The sequence below is a fragment of the Macaca nemestrina genome, chromosome 5, assembly GCF_043159975.1.
Source record: "Macaca nemestrina isolate mMacNem1 chromosome 5, mMacNem.hap1, whole genome shotgun sequence".
In the NCBI taxonomy this organism is placed as follows: Eukaryota; Metazoa; Chordata; class Mammalia; order Primates; family Cercopithecidae; genus Macaca; species Macaca nemestrina.
The window spans coordinates 147,047,679-147,066,677 of record NC_092129.1 but is presented as its reverse complement, the minus strand read 5'-3'; the positions used below and the strand labels follow the sequence as shown (position 1 = coordinate 147,066,677).

Sequence of the window (18,999 nt, the reverse complement as noted above, 5' to 3'; positions counted from 1 at the left end):
GCCCCAGGATCTGGTTCCTGGGCAGGAGTAAGCGCTAGCTGGGGAGAGATGATCTCGGAGAGTATGGGATGCACGTCAAGGCAGGGGCGGCCCCCAGCCTTTCATCTCTTGGTTTTCTGCAAGGGAAGCTCGCACGTGTTGAGCGTCCCCTGTGCACCGAAAGTACACACATTATCTTAGTCAGTCCTGACAGCGGCACTTCCAGGCAGTAGACAGGAATTCATAGACTCGCGTTCTAGAAGAGGAAACAGACTCAGATTATGGAATTTGTCCAAACCCCACACTGCTGGGATGTGAATGCAAGCCTGTCGGACTGCAAAGGGCTTTTCACTGGAGTTTAGGGTAGGGCAATTTCCCCTTAGCTTCTATGCGCACAAGTACTGGGCCGCTGCAGTATCACCCTCGGGAATGGCGGTGTCTTTTCGTAGAGGACCCCCAACAGCTTCTGGCTGGAGCTTCTGTCATTAACTAGGCTCAAACAACCATTGCCAGGATATTGGTAAAGAGATGAGGAAGGGGCCTTAGGGTTCCACAGGTAGTTGGATGGTTCTTAGAAACACAGTTTAGGGGAATGTGTTGTAGCGCTCCTGCTCCTCTTTTAGGTATTTGTGGGGGCTTCAAAGAGGGTTCCAGAGTCACTCAAAGCAGTTACATGGATTACAGGAATTCGGATTGATTCACTTTAAGAAGACCAGGGAGGTCTGGTGTGGTGGTTTACGCCTGTAATCCCAGCACTTTGAGAGGCCGAGGCAGGCAGATCACCTGAGAGCAGGAGTTCGGGACCAGCCTGGCCGAAATGGTGAAATCCAGTCCACTAAAAATACAAAAATTAACCAGGCGCGGTGGTGCACGCCTGTAGTTCCAGCTACTCGGCAAGCTGAGGCACAAGAATTGCTCGAACCTGGGAGGCCGAGTTTGCAGTGAGCCGAGACGGCGCCACTGCACTGCAACCTGGGAGACAGAGCCAGACTCGTATCAAAAAAAAAAAAAAAAAGACAACGACTAGCGTGAGAGGTAGTGGGTAAGTGGAAGGAAGGGCTGACTCATGTGCTTTTCAGGCTGGGATGCATTGAGGGCTACCATCTGTGTTCTCACTGCCTGCCCACACCCCACATGTTGTCCAGGTGAAACCTGCGGAGATAATTAGGATTATAGTCAACATTTGTTGAGCTCTGTGTGCTAGGCACTGTTCCAAGTGCTTTACTTAATCCTCACAATCCCATGAAGTAAGTCTTATTGTTTCTATTTTACAGGTGGGGAAAATGAGGCACAAGGAGACCACAAAGCTAAATCCGCGACTAAACTGGTTTTGAGACGGAGTCTCCCTCTGTTGCCAGGATGGAGTGCAGTGGTGCGATCTCGATTCACTGCAACCTCCCCCTCGTGGGTTCAAGCAGTTCTTCCTCAGCCTCCTGAGTAGCTGGGATTACAGGTACACATCACCAGCTAATTTTTGTATTTTTTAGTAGAGACGCGGTTTCCCCATGTTGGCCAGGCTGGCCACTCTGACCTTGTGATCTGCCTGTCTCCGACTCCCAAAGTGCTGGGATTACAGGCTTGAGCCACCGCGCCCTGCCCTGAACTGGTTTTGAACCCTGGCTAGAACCCGTACTTATTTACTAAACTCAAATGTACTTAACATGATGAGAACATCGGCCTTGAAGGTAAAAATGCTGGCATAGATGGCAAAGAGGTGTGTGCTTGAGCAGCCCATGTCCTTTTCCTGGGTAAGGCAGGTAAGTAACTCACAGCTGGCTGTGTGTATTTTGGCTGTCAGACTTCTCTTTAACCAGTGGTTCCAGATTTCTGGATTTGACAGAAAAAGCAAGAAAACAAGTGAAAGCCAGGTTCCCATAAAGAGCTGCAGCTTTGAATTTATGCTCCCTAAGAGCACACAGAACGTACCTACCATCTATTATCACCATCGTTAAAGAAAATACTTCTGTTTTTTTGAGACAGAGTCTGGCTCTGTCACCCAGGCTGGAGTGCAGTAGTGTGATCTCAACTCACTGCAACCTCTGCCTCCCAGGTTCAGGCAGTCCTACCGCCTCAGCCTCCAGAGTAGCTGGGACTACAGAGATGCACCACCATGCTGAACTAATTTTTGTATTTTTTGTAGAGGGGGGGTTTTGCTTGAGCCCAGGCCAGGCTCGAAACTCCTGGGCTCAAGAGATCCACTCACCTCAGCCTCCCAAAGTGCTGAGACTACAAGTGTGAGCCACCACGCCTGACCTAATAAATACATTTTAATTCTCAAAATAGGAATGACATCATCTGAATCTGTTAGTCCCAGCCAGGCACGGTGGCTCATGCCTGTAATTCCAGCACTTTGGGAGGCCAAGGCGGATGGATTGCCTGAGCTCAGGTGTTCGAGACCAGACTGGGCAACATGGCAAAACCCTGTCTCTACCAAAAATACAAAAAATTAGCCCGGTGTGGTGGCGCATGCCTGTAGTCCCAGCTACTGGAAGGCTGAGGCGAGAGGATTGCTTGAGTCTGGGAGGCAGAAGTTGCAGTGAACCAATATCACACCACTGAGCTCCAACCTGGGTGAGAGAGTGAGACCCCGTCTCAAAAAAGAGAAAAAAAAAAAAAAAAGAAGAAGAAGGAAAACAATTATTCCCAAGAAAAGATGGTCAATGGACTTTATGCAAACAAATAGATATTCCATTGTCTTTTTTTGTTGTACTGTGGACTAGTAAAAATGTCACTCTAGGAATAACTCTGCCTCTAATCTCTCTGAATCATTTGAGGGCAGAACCAGAAGAAATGGGCCTTAGGTGTGGCAGGAGGGAGTTAGGTTGCAGCCAAGAAAGAACACTTTTTGCAGGTCTTTAAAGAACAGGTGAGCCTTACATGTGCTTAGGAAGTGAGGGTTGCAGAATCAGCTCCATGGGATGGAGGGGCCAGTAACTCTGGGTCCCACCCTGGAGAAGGGCAGAGCAAGGACATTGCCTTGAAGAATTTATTCTCAGAGCCACCAAAGTAGTCTTGGAACCTAAATAACAGCTCCCATCAGGCAGCCGTTTTCTGCCCAGAGTTCAGTGGAGATGCGATGGGGTTGCATGGCAGTAGGGGGGCTTCGTGGGCTTCTACTCACCCCTCACCCTAGGGAGTTCATGCAGTCATCCACCTTGGGGCTGAGTGGAGTGCCAGGAATGACCCTTGAGGAGGATGAGGACAGGAAGAGAATGGCCACCCAGGAGTGTTGCTTGTTCCCCGCCTGCCGCCTAGGGTGTACTGGGCCAAGGCTCTGAGTGGGCAGGCCTGGCTGGCCATGGCATCATTGGATATGCTGTTTGCCTGTTTCTCTACCTCCTTCCATCCTGGGTGCAGCCCAGGACTCAGAGCCTTCTGTCCCCGTTCTCCCAGAAAAGGGCTCAGGGCCAGGTGGGTGAACACCTGTTCTGGTGCAGCATGCTCAGCACTGGCCGTGGGCGTCACCCTAGTTTGGAGCTGGCCACTTGCCTGTTCTGTGACAGAGAGTGGGGTCAGAGGGTGTAGGGAGACCATGGTGGGGAAGAGGGAAGGGTCTGGTCTCACCTGCCCCATCCTAGTGGTGGGGATCAAGGCCTCCACAGGTAGGCTCACATCCTCTGGGGTGGTGGCATCTTCTGACTCCAGCCTCATTGTACTTCTAGGGAGGCTGAGAGTTGGTACTTCCAGATTTAGCTGAAAGGCACAGACTTACTCACATTTTAATCTTTGAGTTTTACAATGGTAAATCTGAATCCCTTTAGGTTACAAATGCAGAAACAGACTAAGGCAAAGGCAATCCTTTCTCCTCCAAGGTCACTCTGGTTAGATGGGTCTGGAGCCCCAGTTACTAGACACTGTCATTGTTCTGCCCCCAAGTCCTTAAAGAATGGTAGAACATGACTTAAACCACCTGCTAAGTACAAGATTCTAGGCTGGAGATGCAAAGGTTGCTGTCCTCAAGAGCTTTTTATCAAACAGGTAAACTTTAGGGCAACGCGCAGATGCTGGAAAAGGGTGGATTTGCCTCAGAGTCTGTGCATGCTTTCTAAGATGCTCCCCTCCTTTTCATCCTCTGATGCAGGGAGGGAACCCTACCTGAAGAAACACCCTAAGGCCCAGGGGTAGATCTCGGGTGGAGCGATCACAGATGGGAAGGCCCGGAAAGAAAAGGAACAGGGTTGTCAATAGGCATACCCCAAACACCCCTCCCAGAAATGCCCTAAGGGCTCAGCCCAGAAATGGACCTTTGCTGCCCTCTAATGGCAGAAGGGCAGCCTCTGGCACTACCTACTGGGGCCCCACCTTAAGGAAGAGGGGATGTGAAGGACCCTTCTGCCCTCTCCCCTTTTATTCCCCTTCCGTCTTATGTTTCATCTCCTGTGGTCTCTAAAGCAGAATCTTCTCTTTTTTTTTGAAATGGAGTCTTGCTCTGTTGCTTAGGCTGGAGTACAGTGGCATGTCGGCTCACTGCAACCTCAACCTCCCACGCTCAAGTGATTCTCCTGCCTCAGTCCCCTGAGTAGCTGGGATTACATGTGTATGCCATGACGCCTGGCTAATTTTTTTGTATTTTTAGTAAAGACAAGGTTTCACCATATTGGCCAGGCTGGTCTCGAACTCCTGACCTCAAGTGATCCGCCCACCTCGGCCTCCCAAAGTGCTGGGATTACAGGTGTGGGCCACTGTGACTGGCTCCATCTGTTCTCAAGCACCCCTGGCTGCCCCATTTCCTGACCACTACCCTCCATCCCATCATCTCCCCAGTTTCCTTTGTTGCCTGGGTTCCAATTCTGGTACCCTGGTTCCTGACCCTGCCAGAGTTCTGGTTCCGGAAGGCCCCCCATAGGTGCCTTGGGCCTAGCTCTCACCCGGGCCCAGGGCAACACTGAAGTCATGGGCAAGAGCATCCCCCAATACCTGGGGCAACTGGACATCCGCAAAAGTGTAGTGAGCCTGGCCACAGGCGCCGGGGCGATCTACCTGCTGTACAAGGCCATCAAGGCCGGCATAAAATGCAAACCGCCCCTCTGTACCAACTCACCCATCTGCATCGCCCGTGAGTGTCCGGGCCCTGGGGAGAGGGCTCTGCCCCAGGAGGCACCTGCTCCCGAGGCCTCTGCTGTGGGAGGGCCCAAAGGTGACACCTCCAAGTTCCTCTTTCCTTTGTCTTTCTCTTCTCCACCTTCCTCAAGCCCACCCTGCAGCGTCCTAGGCAAGGCCTGCTAGAGATGCTAGCTCAGGGTCCCTGGATCTCACTCAAGTGGATCCTCAGACTCATCTCGCAGGTCTCCAAATGCTACATTTCCTCTGGCTCGCAGGATTCCACTTCTCGGAAACTTGGTGTCAGCAGCTCCCCGCATTTTCTGCCCCAGGAACTTGAGGCTTTAAGGAAAGGGAAAATTGGAGGACTTACTATAGGCCCAGAGCTTCCACTAGTCCACATGTTCTTTTGTGCAGAGTAGGAAAATGAGCCCCTTCTGCAAGACTCTTTATTGCCATCTACTGGAAGATCATTACCATATACGGGTTATGATAAAATACTACTTGTTACCGCCAAATGCCAGACAGTTGTTAGAGTAAATGGACAAATCTATGATGGTACGTTATGGACAATACCACATTAGATAGGGTGCCCTTGTGCAGTAAACATTCGTTCAACTGTACATGGTGGTCCTGCATATGGCGAGAAGGCTTCTCCGAAAAGGCAAGGCAAGGCAAGGCCGGGCGTGGTGGCTCACGCCTGTAATCCTAGCACTTTGGGAGGCCGAAGTGGGCGAATCATGAGGTCAGGAGCTTGAGACCAGGAGCTCGAGACCATCCTGGCTAACACGGTGAAACCCCGTCTCTACTAAAAAATACAAAAAAATTAGCTGGGCGTGGTGGCAGGCACTTGAAGTCCCAGCTACTCAGGAGGCTGAGGCAGGAGAATGGCATGAACCCAGGAGGCAGAGCTTGCAGTGAGCCGAGATCGCGCCGCTGTACTCCAGCCTGGGTGACGGAATGAGACTCTGTCTCAAAAAAAAAAAAAAAAAAAAGAAAGAAAAGGCAAGACAGCCTTGTCCCCAGGTCCCTATCCCCCACTTCCCAACCCCATTCTTTCATCACTTCTGAGTCCACAGCCTGAACTGGGCTGGGGTGGCTGTCTAGGCCTGGCAGTCGAACGAGAGCGGCACGGGCGGGACTCGGGTGAGCTCCGGAGGCTCCTCAACTCTTTGGAGTGCAAACAGGATGAGTACGCCAAGAGCATGATCCTGCACAGTATCACTCGCTGTGTGTACTTGCTGGAGGCTGAGGTGAGGGAAGGGAAGCAGGAGGTCCCCCCTAGCCGGCCCGGCCCCTGGGGGTTACGGCCGATCCCTGCCCCTGGAATGGCCAGACTGTATCCTGGGACCTCTCTCTGGCTGATAGTGGGAGGGGTATGCTGAGGGATCTTGGTGACGTGGGGGTCAGTGGGCCCAGAACACCCGCTTCTCCTGCCTCTTCCATCTCTCCCCACGTACTCCAGGCCTCTGCTTGTACTACGGATGACATCGTGTTGCTGGGCTACATGCTGGATGACAAGGACAACAGTGTCAAAACCCAAGCTCTGAATACACTTAAAGCTTTCTCTGGCATCAGAAAATTCAGGCTTAAAATCCAGGTGAGCCTAGGGCTGAGTGGTGGGGCTCGCAGGATGCCTATAGTCCTTAAGTCCTTTAATTGCCATAGGATAAATGGGCATGTTCCAGAAGTTTGTTTGGGTGTGAATTTGTAACCCAGAAATAGGTGGGAAAACGGTGGTCAGATTCCCAGCAGGGTCATGAAGGCCTTTGAATTTCAGGATGAAACTGAATTGAGGCACTACTGGTATCTCTCCACCCCAAATAGAAGGACCCCCGCTACCCCACAAGCTCCCTGCTACTGCCACTGCCACGTTTTTCTGACACCAACCAATTCCCAACACTGGCTGGGTGTTCAACAATTCAATTCAGTTCAGACACTATCCATAGTTAGAGCAGACCTCACAGGTTAAGTGCTGAGTCCCCCAAGACTTCCCCCCAACTTCAGGTACCAGTCATAGGTCTGACTTCCGACTGGCCCGCTGTGAATTCGGGGGTTCCCACAACTCCCTTTTTAGATTTAGTAATTTGCTAAAATGGCTCCCAGAACTCAGGAAAGTACTTTACTTACTGCTACTGTTTTTCAATAAAGGACACAACTCAGGAACAGCCAAATGGAGGAGACACATAGGGCAGGGTGTCAGGGATGGAGCTTCCAGGCCTGTTCCCAGACCAAACTGAGGGTCGGGCTGCTATTGCTCGTGGCCCAATAACGAGATGCAGATGAACTGGGGAGGAAGAGAGTTTTTATTTCTGTAACCGGTTACAGGGAGAAGGCCTGGACATTATCGCCAGACCAACTCAAAATTACAAAGTTTTGGGCCGGGCGCGGTGGCTCAAGCCTGTAATCCCAGCACTCTGGGAGGCCGAGACGGGTGGATCACGAGGTCAGGAGATCGAGACCATCCTGGATAACACGGTGAAACCCCGTCTCTACTAAGAAATACAAAAAACTAGCCGGGCGAGGTGGCGGGCGCCTGTAGTCCCAGCTACTCGGGAGGCTGAGGCCGGAGAATGGCGTGAACCCGGGAGGCGGAGCTTGCAGTGAGCTGAGATCCGGCCACTGCACTCCAGCCTGGGCTACAGAGCGAGACTCCGTCTCAAAAAAAAAAAAAAAAAATTACAAAGTTTTTCAGAGCTTGTTACCTTCTAAGCTATATGTCTATGTGTAAGTGTGCATTTATCTAAAGACATAAGTGATTAACTTCTTTTAATCTATAACTAAGGTCTGAGTCCTAAAGACCTTCCTCTGAAGCCTCAGTAAATTTACTTAATCTAAATGGGTCCAGGTGCTGAGGTGATTACCCTTATTTTGTTTCCTGCTAAATGAAGGAGTTTTGAGGAATTCCTTCAGACCCCCAATAAACTTGTTTGTGGAGGCCTGGGGAGCTTCCTCAGACCCCCAGTAAAACTTGTTTAATCCTGAATGGGTCCCATTAAGAATTCCTTCATTATTTTGTCATGCTTTAAGGTCCAGGAAAGGCCTAAGCAAAACTCTTGGTGGGCTTTTGTTACATCCCAGCCTTTGTGTAACGGCACTGGCTTTTAACATTTAACTTAACCACGCAGTCAGCACTGAAACAGTTGTTATGGAGGCCTGCCACAGGCCCACTTCAGGAGCGCCCTGCTGTTCCCAGTACCTCCACGTGTTCAACAACCAGGAAGCTCTTTGAACTCCATTGATTAGAGGTTTTTATTATGTAGTCTTGATGAATTAAATCATGTCCAGCTGCTCACCCCTCCCCAGAAGTTGGGAGCGAAGCTGAAAATCCCAACCTTCTAATCATGCCTTGGTCTTTCTGGTAACCAGAAGCTATCCAAGGGCCCTGCCTGGAGTCACTTCATTAGCATAAGCTCTGTTGTGACCAAAAAGGGTTGGTTTGCAGTAACAAAGGACACTGCTGTCACTCAGGAAATTCCAAAGGTTTCAGGAGCTCTGTTCCTGGAACTAGGGACAAAGATCAGATGTATTTTTTATACTCCATCCCCTGTGGCTGTGTTAATCGGAGGTTGGTGTCAGGGCCACGGATACCTTCTCCATTTCTCCATAGAGAAAATGTAAAATACCACATGTCACTTCCCCCTTTCCCTGCTATTATACCCCCAAACTTATAGTATCCACACCCATCCTCCCTGCTTTCCTGCTGCTGCCATGAAAAAATGGCTTTCTCCTGGTCTGTGGCCAGTGATAGTCTCAATCCTGCCTCCCACCCCTTCCTTAAGGGCCTCTCTGATTGCTTATGCTCCCCGTCAGCACGCAGTAGGCTCCAACCCCTCCCATCTTACAAAGCATAAACCAAAAAACCTCTTCCTTGACCTCCACATCTCTTCCTGGCAAATAGTCTGTCTCTCCCAAATTAAAAACAAATGAAATAAGTAAAACTCGCAAATATCGTATATGTGTAAGGTAGAAGGAATAACAATAAAACAGAACATGCCCAGGCCAAGAAATAGAGCACAGCCCCCTCCCCCATCTCAGCTGCCTCCCCCACCAGAGGCAGTCATTGCCCTGCATTTTGTTTAGCAGTTCCGAATTTTCTTTGTAGTTTTACCATATATGTATGTATCCTTGCACATTCTAGCAGGGCACAGCAGATAATAAAGAGGTAAAATATAGTCTGGTATGTTTTTAAGCTTCATGTACATGCAAGTAGATGGTTTCTGTTCTGTGGTTGGGCAGCTCTGCCTCCTTTTTTTTTTTTTTTTTTTTTTTTTGAGGCAGGTCTCATTCTGTTGCTCAGGCTAGAGTGCAGTGGCGCGATGTTGGCTCACTGCAGCCTTGACTTCCTGGGCTCAAGCAATCCTCCACCTCAGCCCCACTAGTAGCTACGATTACAGGTGTGCACCACCATGCCTGGCTAATTTTTGTATTTTTTGTAGAGACGGGGCCTCACTATGTTTCTCAGGCTGGCCCTGAACTCCTGGGCTCAAGGGATCCTCCCGCCTGGGTCTCTTTCACCTCTCTGTGGCAGTCTCTTTCGTGACACTCTGCCACTTGCCCGTTGGTAGACATTTGCATTGTTTCCAGGTGCTTGTCACACTCACATTATGCTGTGAACATTCTTGTGTTCATTTCCCTGTGTGCCTGAGAGGATTACAGGGTGTGTACGCAGGAGTGGAATGGTTTGGTCAAAGGCTATGCCCAACTTTTCCAGGAGGGTGGTATCCATTTTCACCCCACCAGCCCTGCACGAGTTTTTGTTGTGTCATAACCTCACTAACATTTGATAATTTCGCGTTTTTTTTTTTTAAGACAGAGTCTTGCTCTGTTGCCCAGGCTGGAGTGCAGTGGCATGATCCCGGCTCACTACAACCTCTGCCTCCCAGGTTCAAGCAATTCTTGTGCCTCAGCTTCCAGAGTAGCTGGAATCACAGGCGTGCACCACCACGCCTGGCTAATTTTTTTGTATTTTAGTAAAGACAGGGTTTCACCATGTTGACCGGGCTGGTCTCAAACTCCTGGCCTCAAGTGATCTGCCTGTCTGGGCCTCCCAAACTGCTGGGATTACAGATATGAGCCACCGTGTGTGATCCACATTTTACTTTTTGGTATCAAACTTTTTTGGGGAAAAACTTCTCTTTACATGTATCCTCAAAATATGCACAACTATGATATATCAATAAAAGCAAACACACAAAAGAATAAAAACAGATTGAGAAACAAACAGAAAAATATACCTGGAGAGATCTCTGCTTGCTGCCTTATCCCTCAGCCTTCTCAAGTGCAGTGGTGCGATCTTGGCTCACTGCAACCTCCACCTCCAGGACTCAAGTGATCCTCCCACCTCAGCCTCCCTAGTAGCTGGGATTACAGGCATGCATCAATACACCCGGCTAATTTTTGTACTTTTTGTAGAGGTGGGGTTTTGCCATGTTGTTCAGGCTTGTCTCAAACTCCTGAGCTCAAGTGATCCACCCGCCTCAGCCTCGCAAAGTGCTGGGATTGCAGGTGTGAGCCACCACGCCTGGTCAGGTTGTGATTCTCAAGCATATTATAATCACCTGGAGAGCTTGTTAAAAGCAAATATTTTGGCTGGGCATGGTGGTTCAAGCCTGTAATCCCAGCACTTTGGGAGGCTGAGTTGGGCAGATCACCTGAGGTCAGGAGTTCGAGACCAGCCTGGCCAACGTGGTGAAACTGTCTCTACTAAAAATACAACAATTAGCCAGGCGTGGTGGCGGGTGCCTGTAATCCCAGCTACCCAGGAGACTGAGGCAGGAGAATCACTTGAACCCGGGAGACGGAGGCTTACAGTGAGCCAAGATAGCACCGTTGCACTCTAGCCTGGGCCACAGAACAAGACTCCATCTCAAAAAACAAAAAACAAAACAAAGATTTTGGGACTGCATGCCCAGAGAGTTCAGTTCAACAGGAGAACTTTTTCACAAATCCCCCAGGAAATTCTGATGCAGGCAGCCTGAGCCCCTTTCTTCCTTTTCTCCAGTGTCTTTTTCCTGAGGGCCTGACCCCTGGTTTCTTTTCAGGTGAAAGTAGTTACTCCTTGGTCTAAATTTCCATCTAGCTGTGCCCTTCTGGATCTCTGCAGCCTGTGGGCTCCCCTGCCTTCCCCATGGCCAGCTGCTACTAGGCATATCCACTTAGATGCCCTCCAAGTTCTCTAACCCAACATATCCAAAATGGAGCTCACCCCATTCCCTAAATCAGCCCACTCTCTCTAGGGGGCTCTTGGACCATCAGGCTCTTTGGGTCTGCCTCAAGGCTCTCAGCATAAAGTGCATGATTGGCGATGGGCTGCACCTCCTTGCCCTAACCCCAGCAATGTACAATGCATGCTTTGCGTTCTCACATGCTCCCCTGCTGCTGTTCCCTCATTCTAAAACCCCGTCCCAGACTTGCTGACTCCCGCCTGTCCTGCAGGTCTCCACGGTTTTTGAGGGGTAGGGGAAGGGAAGAGCAGGGTACTGATGGGAGTGCTCACTTCCACTCCAGAACTCTGCTTACTTCTTACATGGCTCATAAAGGTGCAGCTCGTGAGGTTACCTGTCTTTGGTAATACCTCTAGGTCTAAGCATCTTACTTTTTTTTGAGACGGAGTTTCGCTCTTGTTGCCCAGGCTGGAGTGCAATGGCGCGATCTCCGCTCACCGCAACCTCCGCCTCCCGGATTCAAGCGACTCTCCTGCCTCAGCCTCCCAAGTAGCTGGGATTACAGGCATGCGCCACCACACCCGGCTAATTTTTTGTATTTGTAGTAGAGATAGGGTTTCTCCAAGTTGGTCAGGCTGATCCCAAACTCCCAAGCTCAGGTGATCTGCCTGCCTCGGCCTCGCAAAGTGCTGGGATTAAAGGCGTGAGCCACCGCGTCCTGCACGCATCTTGCATCCTAGGACCCAAGATCCCTTTATTCACTCAATAAATGTAATATTGAACACTTTGTGCCAACACGCTCTCTAAGTACAGGAGAGAAAGCAGTAAACAGAACAGGGAAGATCCCTGTGCTTGTGGAATTTATATTCTAACATGGCAAGGCAAGCAATACACAAATAAGTAAAATATATAGTGTGTTTCATGTGGTAAGTGCCATGGAGTAAAATAAAAGTTGGGGAGTGGATAAAGGAGACTGGGTAGGGGTGATGTAGTTTTCAAGAAGAAAATCTTGAATCCAGGAGGCCTGTAATCCCAGCTACTCGGGAGGCTGAGGAAGGAGAATCACTTGAACCCAGGAGGTAGAGGTTGCAGTGAGCCGAGATCACGACACTGCATTCCAGCCTGTGTGATGGGAGTGAGATTACATCTCAAAAAAAAAAAAAAAAAAGGGAGAAGAAAATCTCTTGGGATGTTGGGCTTGGTGAAGAGTTCATGACACCAAAAGCATGATTTATAAAAGGAAAATCAATACATTGGATTTATTAAAATTAAAAACATTTGCTCCATGAAAGATCCTGTTAAGAGGATGAAAAAAGCTGCAGACTGGGAGAGTATATTTGTTTTTTTGTTGTTTTTTTTGTTTGTTTGAGATGGAGTCTTGCTCTGTCACCCAGGCTGGAGTGCAGTGGAGTGATTTCGGCTCACTGCAACCTCCGCCTCCTGGGTTCACGCCATTCTCCTGCCTCAGCCTCCTGAGTAGCTGGGACTACAGCCATGCACCACCACGCCTGGCTAATTTTTGTATTTTTAGTAGAGATGGGGTTTCACCATGTTGGCCAGGATGGTCTCAGTCTCTTGACCTCATGATCTGCCTGCCTTGACCTCCCAAAGTGCTGGGATTAGAGGTTTGAGCCACCGTGCCTGGCTGGGGGAGTAGATTTGAAAATCGCATATCTGATAAAGGACTCAGCTAAATTATATCAAGTCCTTTCAAAACTGAATATTAGGCTGGGCATGGTGTATCATGAGGTCAGGGGTTTGAGACCAGCCTGGCCAGCATGGTGAAACCCCGTCTCTACTAAAAATACAAAAACTAGCCAGGTGTGATGGTGGGCACCTGTAATCCCAGTTACTCAGGGGACTGAGACAGGAGAATCACTTGAACCTAGGAGGTGGAGGTTGCAGTGAACTGAGATCACGCCACTGCATTCGAGCCTGGGTGACAGAGTGAGACTACGTCTAAAAACAAAAACAAAAACAACCCTGAATGTTAAAACAAGCAGTCCAATTAGGAAATGGGCAAAAGACATGAACAGATATTTCACTGAAGAGAATATATGGATGGCAAATAAGCACATGAAACCATGTGTAATATCACCAGCCATTAGGGAAATGCAGTGAAGACCACGCTGAGATATTACTGTGCACCTATTAGAAGATCTAAAATCAAAATTAGTGACAGTACCAAATGCTGGCAAAGATATAGAAAAACTGGATCTTTCCTATATTGCTGGTGGGAATATAAAATGGTACAGCAGCCACTCTGGAAAATAGTTTGGCAGTTTCTTTCAGAACTAAACATACATTTACCAACCAGTAGTTGAACTCTTGGGCATTTATCCTAGAGAAATGAAAACTTACATCTGCACAAAAACCAGTACACGATTGTTGATAGCAGTTTTATGTGGAATAGACCCAAACTGGAAACAACCAAAAATGTCTGTCAATAGGTGAATAGTTAAACAAACTGGTATAGCCATTACCATGGAATGCTACTTAGTAATAAAAATAAAAACGTAATATTGATATGCACAACAACTTGGATGGCTCCCAAGGGCATTATGCTGAGTGAAAAAAGCCGATCTCAAATGATCACATAAAGTGTGATTTCATTTATATAATATCCTCAAACTTAAAGGGTCATATATAGAGATGGAAAACACAAGTGGTTGCCTGGGCTTTGGGCTGGGGGAGCAGGTGGGAGTGACTCTAAAGGGGTCTCTTGACAGAGATCTTTGTGGCAATGGGACAGTTCTGGTGGGATAATCTGTTGGCTGCAGTTGTGGTTACACAAATATATGCATGTGCTGAAATGACATAGAACTATGCACACATATTGCACCAACACCAATTTCTTAGTTTTGAAATTGTACTATAATGCAAGATATGACCATAGAGGGGAACTGGGTGAAGAGCACTGGGACCTCGCTGTACTATTTTTGCAACTTCCTGTAAATTTATAATCATTTCAAAATAAAGGCCGGGCGCAGTGGCTCATGCCTTGTAATCCCAGCACTTTGGGAGACCGAGGTGGGCGTATTACCTGAGGTCAGGAGTCCAAGACTAGCCTGGCCAACATGGCGAAACCCTGTCTCTACTAAAAATACAAAAATTAGTTGAGCACGGTGGTGTACACCTGTAATCCCAGCTACTCAGGAGGCTGAGGCAGGAGAATCGCTTCTACCCGGAAGGCGGAGGTTGCAGTGACCCGAGATGGCACCACTGCACTCCAGCCTGGGCAACAGAGTGAGACTGTCTCAAAATAAATAAATAATAAAAAACAAAATTTAAAAAATGAAAATGTGTGTTACACATGACAATGCTATAGAGAAAAATAAAATAACAGTGGGGGGTGGTAAGGAAGGCTGGGATGGGGGTGGTTAGAGAAGGCCTTACTGAGAAGGTAACATTTTAATGAAGTCTTAAAGGAGGTGTGAGAGTGAGTTGTGAGTCTCTGGGGATAGAGTGTGCTAAGCAGAGAGCACAGCCTACGCAAACACCCTAAAACAGGTGTGTACCTGGCATGCTCACAGAATGTGTAAGAGGCCATTGTGATGGGAACCTTGGTCATGAGGGAGAGAAGAGAAGATGGAGTCCAAGAAATAGTAGGGAGAGCAGGGCAGATCACATTGGACCGTATGCCACTGTAAGGACTTTAGCTTTTACGCTGAATGAAATGGGGGCTCTTGAGCAGAGGAGTGACATGTCTAACATGTCAGCTGCTCTGAAAGTAGATGCAGAATGGAAGCAGGGAGACAGGAGGCTATTGCAGAAATCCCGGTGAGATGCCAGTGGCTTGAAAGAGGGTGGTAGAAGTTGGGGTGAGGAGAAGTGGCTTGAATTTTGATAGATTTTGAAGGTAGTGCCTACAGGATTTTCTGAAGGATTGGAAAAGGAGTGTGAGAGAAAGAAAGGAGTTGAATCCAACAATTTTTGGCACGAGCCACTGGAAGGAAAGTGTAACCCATAGCTGAGACGGGGAAAGCTATAGAAGGAGCAGGTCTGGGGATGGGGGAGCGTGTTAACTCTGAGAGCTCTGTTAGACATTCAGGGAGAAAAGTGGAATTGGCAGCTGCATATATGAGTCTGGAGTTCAGGGGAGGGGCAACATAGCTGGAGCTAGAGACATAAAGGGGAGAATCACTAGCATGTGGATTGTATTTAACACTGTGAGTCTGGATGATACCGGTACAGGAGTGAGGAAGGTAGAAAAGAGGAGGTTGGGCAGAAGAGCTAGGAAAGAAGTCTGTAAAAAAAAAATAAATAAATAAAAAATAAAATAAAGAATTTCAAGGTGTGGGAGTGGGTCACTGGGTCAAATGATGTTGAGAGTTAGGGAGAATTGTCTATTGAGTTTGGCCCAGGGGACATCCATGGGGAGAGTGAAGAGTAAAGTCAGATACTGGGATAGTGGTGATCACCTGTAAAAGTAAGCCCTTTTGTTCTCCCCCACTCCAGGAACACTCCATCAAAGTACTCGAACTGATCTCCACCATCTGGGACACAGAATTGCACATTGCGGGCCTCAGACTCCTCAACAACCTTCCGCTGCCCGACTATGTGCATCCACAGCTGCGACGGGTGATGCCTGCCTTGATGGAGATCCTGCAGTCAGACTACATCCTGGCACAGGTGCCTGAGGACCATGGCCAAGGCCCTGCCTTGCTGACCAGCCCTAGCACAGCACTTAGAGAGAGGAGCAGAGGTTCATGTCTTCCTTGCTCAGGCTCAGACTCACCTGCCTTCTCATGCTTTACTCTTTCCTTTATTCAGGTGCAAGCCGTACGACTGCTGAGCTACCTGGCACAGAAGAATGACCTTCTCTATGACATTCTCAACTGCCAGGTGAGAAAGAAATTGAAGAGGGGCTGATGAATGGCAACTCAGGTATAGGGGGAGGGAAGAATCATAGCATCTCTAGACAGATTTACCCCTGATGAGTTGTTTTAGTTATCTTCCTGCCTCTGCACTAAATGCATTGAAAATCATCCCTGTTCTGTTCCCTGCAGTAGAAGGAGATGCCATTTTGTTGGGAGAGGGATTCCCTTTTTTTTTTTTTTTTTTTTTTTTTTTGAGACCGAGTCTTACTCTGTCGCCCAGGCTGGAGTGCAGTGGCGCGATCTCAGCTCACTGCAAGCTCCGCCTCCCGGGTTTGCGCCATTCTCCTGCCTCAGCCTCCCGAGTAGCTGGGACTACAGGCGCCCACCAGCACGCCCAGCTAATTTTTTGTATTTTTAGTAGAGATGGGGTTTCACCGTGTTAGCCAAGATGGTCTCGATCTCCAGACCTCATGATCTGCCTACCTCAGCCTCCCAAAGTGCTGGGATTACAGGCGTGGACCACTGCGCCTGGCTGGGATTCCCCTTTGAGGAGTTTCCTGAACTCTGAGAGTTAGGGACACAGGAGACAAAACAAAAGTTAATGTAGGTATTTTAATATTGGGGGGAAATTACTATGGTAAAGAGCCTTATTAGGGATAGAAAAAGTTACTCTGTGATAATCAGTGGTTCAGTTCACCAGAACAGTAGGGCAACTCGAAACTTGTATGCACCTAATAACATAGCCTCAAAATATATATGACAAAAATTGAAAGGAGAAATTGACAAATATACCACTACAGTGGGAGATTTGGAATATTTTTACCACTCTGGCAGCAACTGATAGATTAAAAAACCAAAACTAGTGAGGATATACTCTTAGTGAATAACACAAATAAGCTTGAGCCATTAGACATACCCAGAACAGTCTACAAGGATTAAATGCACAGTCCTCTCAAGCGCACACACAATATTTAAGAAGTTACACACTAAGCCTTAAAGTTTGTCTCAACAAATTTTCCAGAATGAATATTATCATATCACTCTTTTTCTTTTTTTTATCACAAGGCAATTAAGTTAGAGGATAATAATGAAAGAAAAACTAAAATATTACTACATACCTGAGTCTGAAATTTAGGCATGTTTGGGAGTTTAGGCAATAGGAGTATACAAGAACAAGAATTTTATAACTTGCCTAGGAGTTTATTCTCATTTTTTCTCTATTCCCATCACAGGTTCACTCCAACTTCCTAAACCTGTTCCAGCCCACACAGCCAGGGAGTCTCCTGTATGAGGTACTGGTGTTTGCTGAGCGGCTGAGTGAGGGCCGGAATGCACCCCACTACCGCGCGGTGAAATGGCATTACAACGAACAGTCCCTGCATGAATCCCTCTTTGGGGAAGAGTCGCGACTGGCAGACCGACTGCTTGCCCTGGTCATCCACCCTGAGGAGGATGTTCAGATCCAGGCATGCAAGGTCATTGTCAGCCTGCAGTATCCCCAGGACTTGAGATCCCGGCCCTCCTCCTGCCAGCCCAGTCGTTCATACTTTAAAAACACGGAATAAAATTAAGGAGAGCCAATAAATGAGTATGGGATAGAAACTTGAAGTTTCCTGAAGTTTGATTGTCTGTCGGTGGCCTTCCAGGGCTGGATGGAGATTTCATTCAGCATAACTTCTGCTCCAGAGTGTGGCACAGCATGGGCTTATCTCCCAAAGCACATCCCCGCTTCTATGTTTGGGGGACTGGCTCCCCTCTCCTCCCTCCCTTCCTCTCTCTCTCTCTCTCTCTCTTTCTTCTTTCTTTTTCTTTCGATGGAGTCTTGCTCTGTTGCCCAGGCTGGAGTGCAATGGCACAATCTTGGCTCACTGCAACCTCCGCCTCCTGGGTTCACGCCATTCTCCTGCCTCAGCCTCCTGAGTAGCTGGGACTACAGGCGCCCACCACCACGCCCAGTTAATTTTTGTATTTTTAGTAGAGATGGGGTTTCAGCATGTTGGCCAGGCTGGCTCTTGCTGCTTTTCAAATCAGTGTGGAGCCATTGCTTTCAGGGGGTTGGAAGAAGGCAGGCTTGGGGATTGAAGCCAAAGATAATCAACAGGATACAGGATAGCATTGGGTTAATTAGGATGGGCGAGGCTATGCCACAGTAACAACACTCGTACCTCAGTGGCTTAAACATGGCAAAGGCTAATTCTTGTTTACACTGCATGCCCATTGCAGATCAGCGGTGGGGGTGGAAGGGCAGGCCTCTGCTTCACAACATCCTCACACAGAGACCCAGGCTGAGGGAGCCTTCTTCATTGTGTTTCTACAACTATTACAGAAGGACAGGTTACGTGGCAGTGATAAATGTCATCACTTCTGCTCACATCTCATTAGCCAAAGGGAGTAAGGAAGATCATTCTTTCCACGTGTCCAAGCAAGAACTGATGATACTTGGTGACAGCATTAATGACAGAGATCTGGGGCATACTGGGTCAGAAAGGGAGCTCTGGAATCAGAGTGCTATCTTGAAGTCCCAGCTCTGTCACTTACTAACTGTGTGACCTCAGGGAAGCCATTAAACCTATTCAAGCTTCAGGCCCCTCATCTGTCAAATGCATATAATAATAGTACTGATTTCATGAGGCTGTTGGGAAAAAGAAAGGGGGATTGTATGAGTTAAAGAATGTAAGCCACAGTGTTCTGCATGCATTCCTCAAAGATGGGCTCTGAGGAGCTATGAAATCATCACTGAGAAAGCCGGGCGCAGTGGCTCATGCCTGTAATCCCAGCACTTTGGGAGGCCGAGGCGGGCAGATCACCTGAGGTTGGGAGTTTGAGACCAGCCTGACCAACATGGAGAAACCCTGTCTCTACTAAAAATACAAAATTAGCCAGGTGTGGTGGCACACGCCTGTAATCCCAGCTACTTGGGAAGCTGCAGCAGGAGAATTGCTTGAACCCAGGAGGCAGAGGTTGCAGTGAGCCGAGATTGCACCATTGCACTC

The 18,999-nt window shown here is 48.4% G+C and overlaps 1 protein-coding gene and 1 long non-coding RNA gene across 4 annotated transcripts; one reads left to right on the top strand and one right to left on the bottom strand.

Moving 5' to 3' along the window:
- The first annotated feature begins 1,542 nt into the window (after positions 1-1,542).
- On the top strand, positions 1,543-17,614 carry LOC105474507 (armadillo repeat containing 12). 3 transcript variants are annotated; one of them, XM_011729224.3, is made up of 6 exons: positions 1,543-1,736; positions 6,099-6,272; positions 6,485-6,619; positions 15,645-15,818; positions 15,960-16,031; positions 17,239-17,614. In XM_011729224.3, the coding sequence occupies exons 1-6, from the start codon at positions 1,683-1,685 to the stop codon at positions 17,569-17,571; spliced, it is 942 nt and encodes a 313-aa protein (XP_011727526.1). In that variant the 5' UTR covers positions 1,543-1,682; the 3' UTR covers positions 17,572-17,614. The 3 variants fall into 3 exon arrangements, with proteins under 3 accessions (XP_011727526.1, XP_011727524.1, XP_011727525.1); XM_011729222.3 differs by lacking the exon at positions 1,543-1,736 and adding an exon at positions 4,598-5,116 and having other exon boundaries at positions 6,127-6,272; XM_011729223.3 differs by lacking the exon at positions 1,543-1,736 and adding an exon at positions 4,616-5,035 and having other exon boundaries at positions 6,127-6,272.
- On the bottom strand, positions 1,659-3,663 carry LOC139363422 (uncharacterized). Its single transcript, XR_011623791.1, has 2 exons — positions 3,544-3,663; positions 1,659-1,806 (listed from the first exon to the last, which is right to left on the bottom strand). It is a non-coding gene; the product is annotated as an uncharacterized lncRNA (long non-coding RNA).
- Positions 17,615-18,999: the final 1,385 nt, after the last annotated feature.

Bases quoted from the DNA above. Each gene is read 5' to 3' on its own strand.
- LOC105474507 (XM_011729222.3), top strand. From the start codon at position 4,873: ATGGGCAAGAGCATCCCCCAATACCTGGGGCAACTGGACATCCGCAAA. The intron at 6,273-6,484 runs GTGAGGGAAGGG...CACGTACTCCAG, and splicing joins TGTACTTGCTGGAGGCTGAG to GCCTCTGCTTGTACTACGGA. The intron at 15,819-15,959 runs GTGCCTGAGGAC...TCCTTTATTCAG, and splicing joins CAGACTACATCCTGGCACAG to GTGCAAGCCGTACGACTGCT.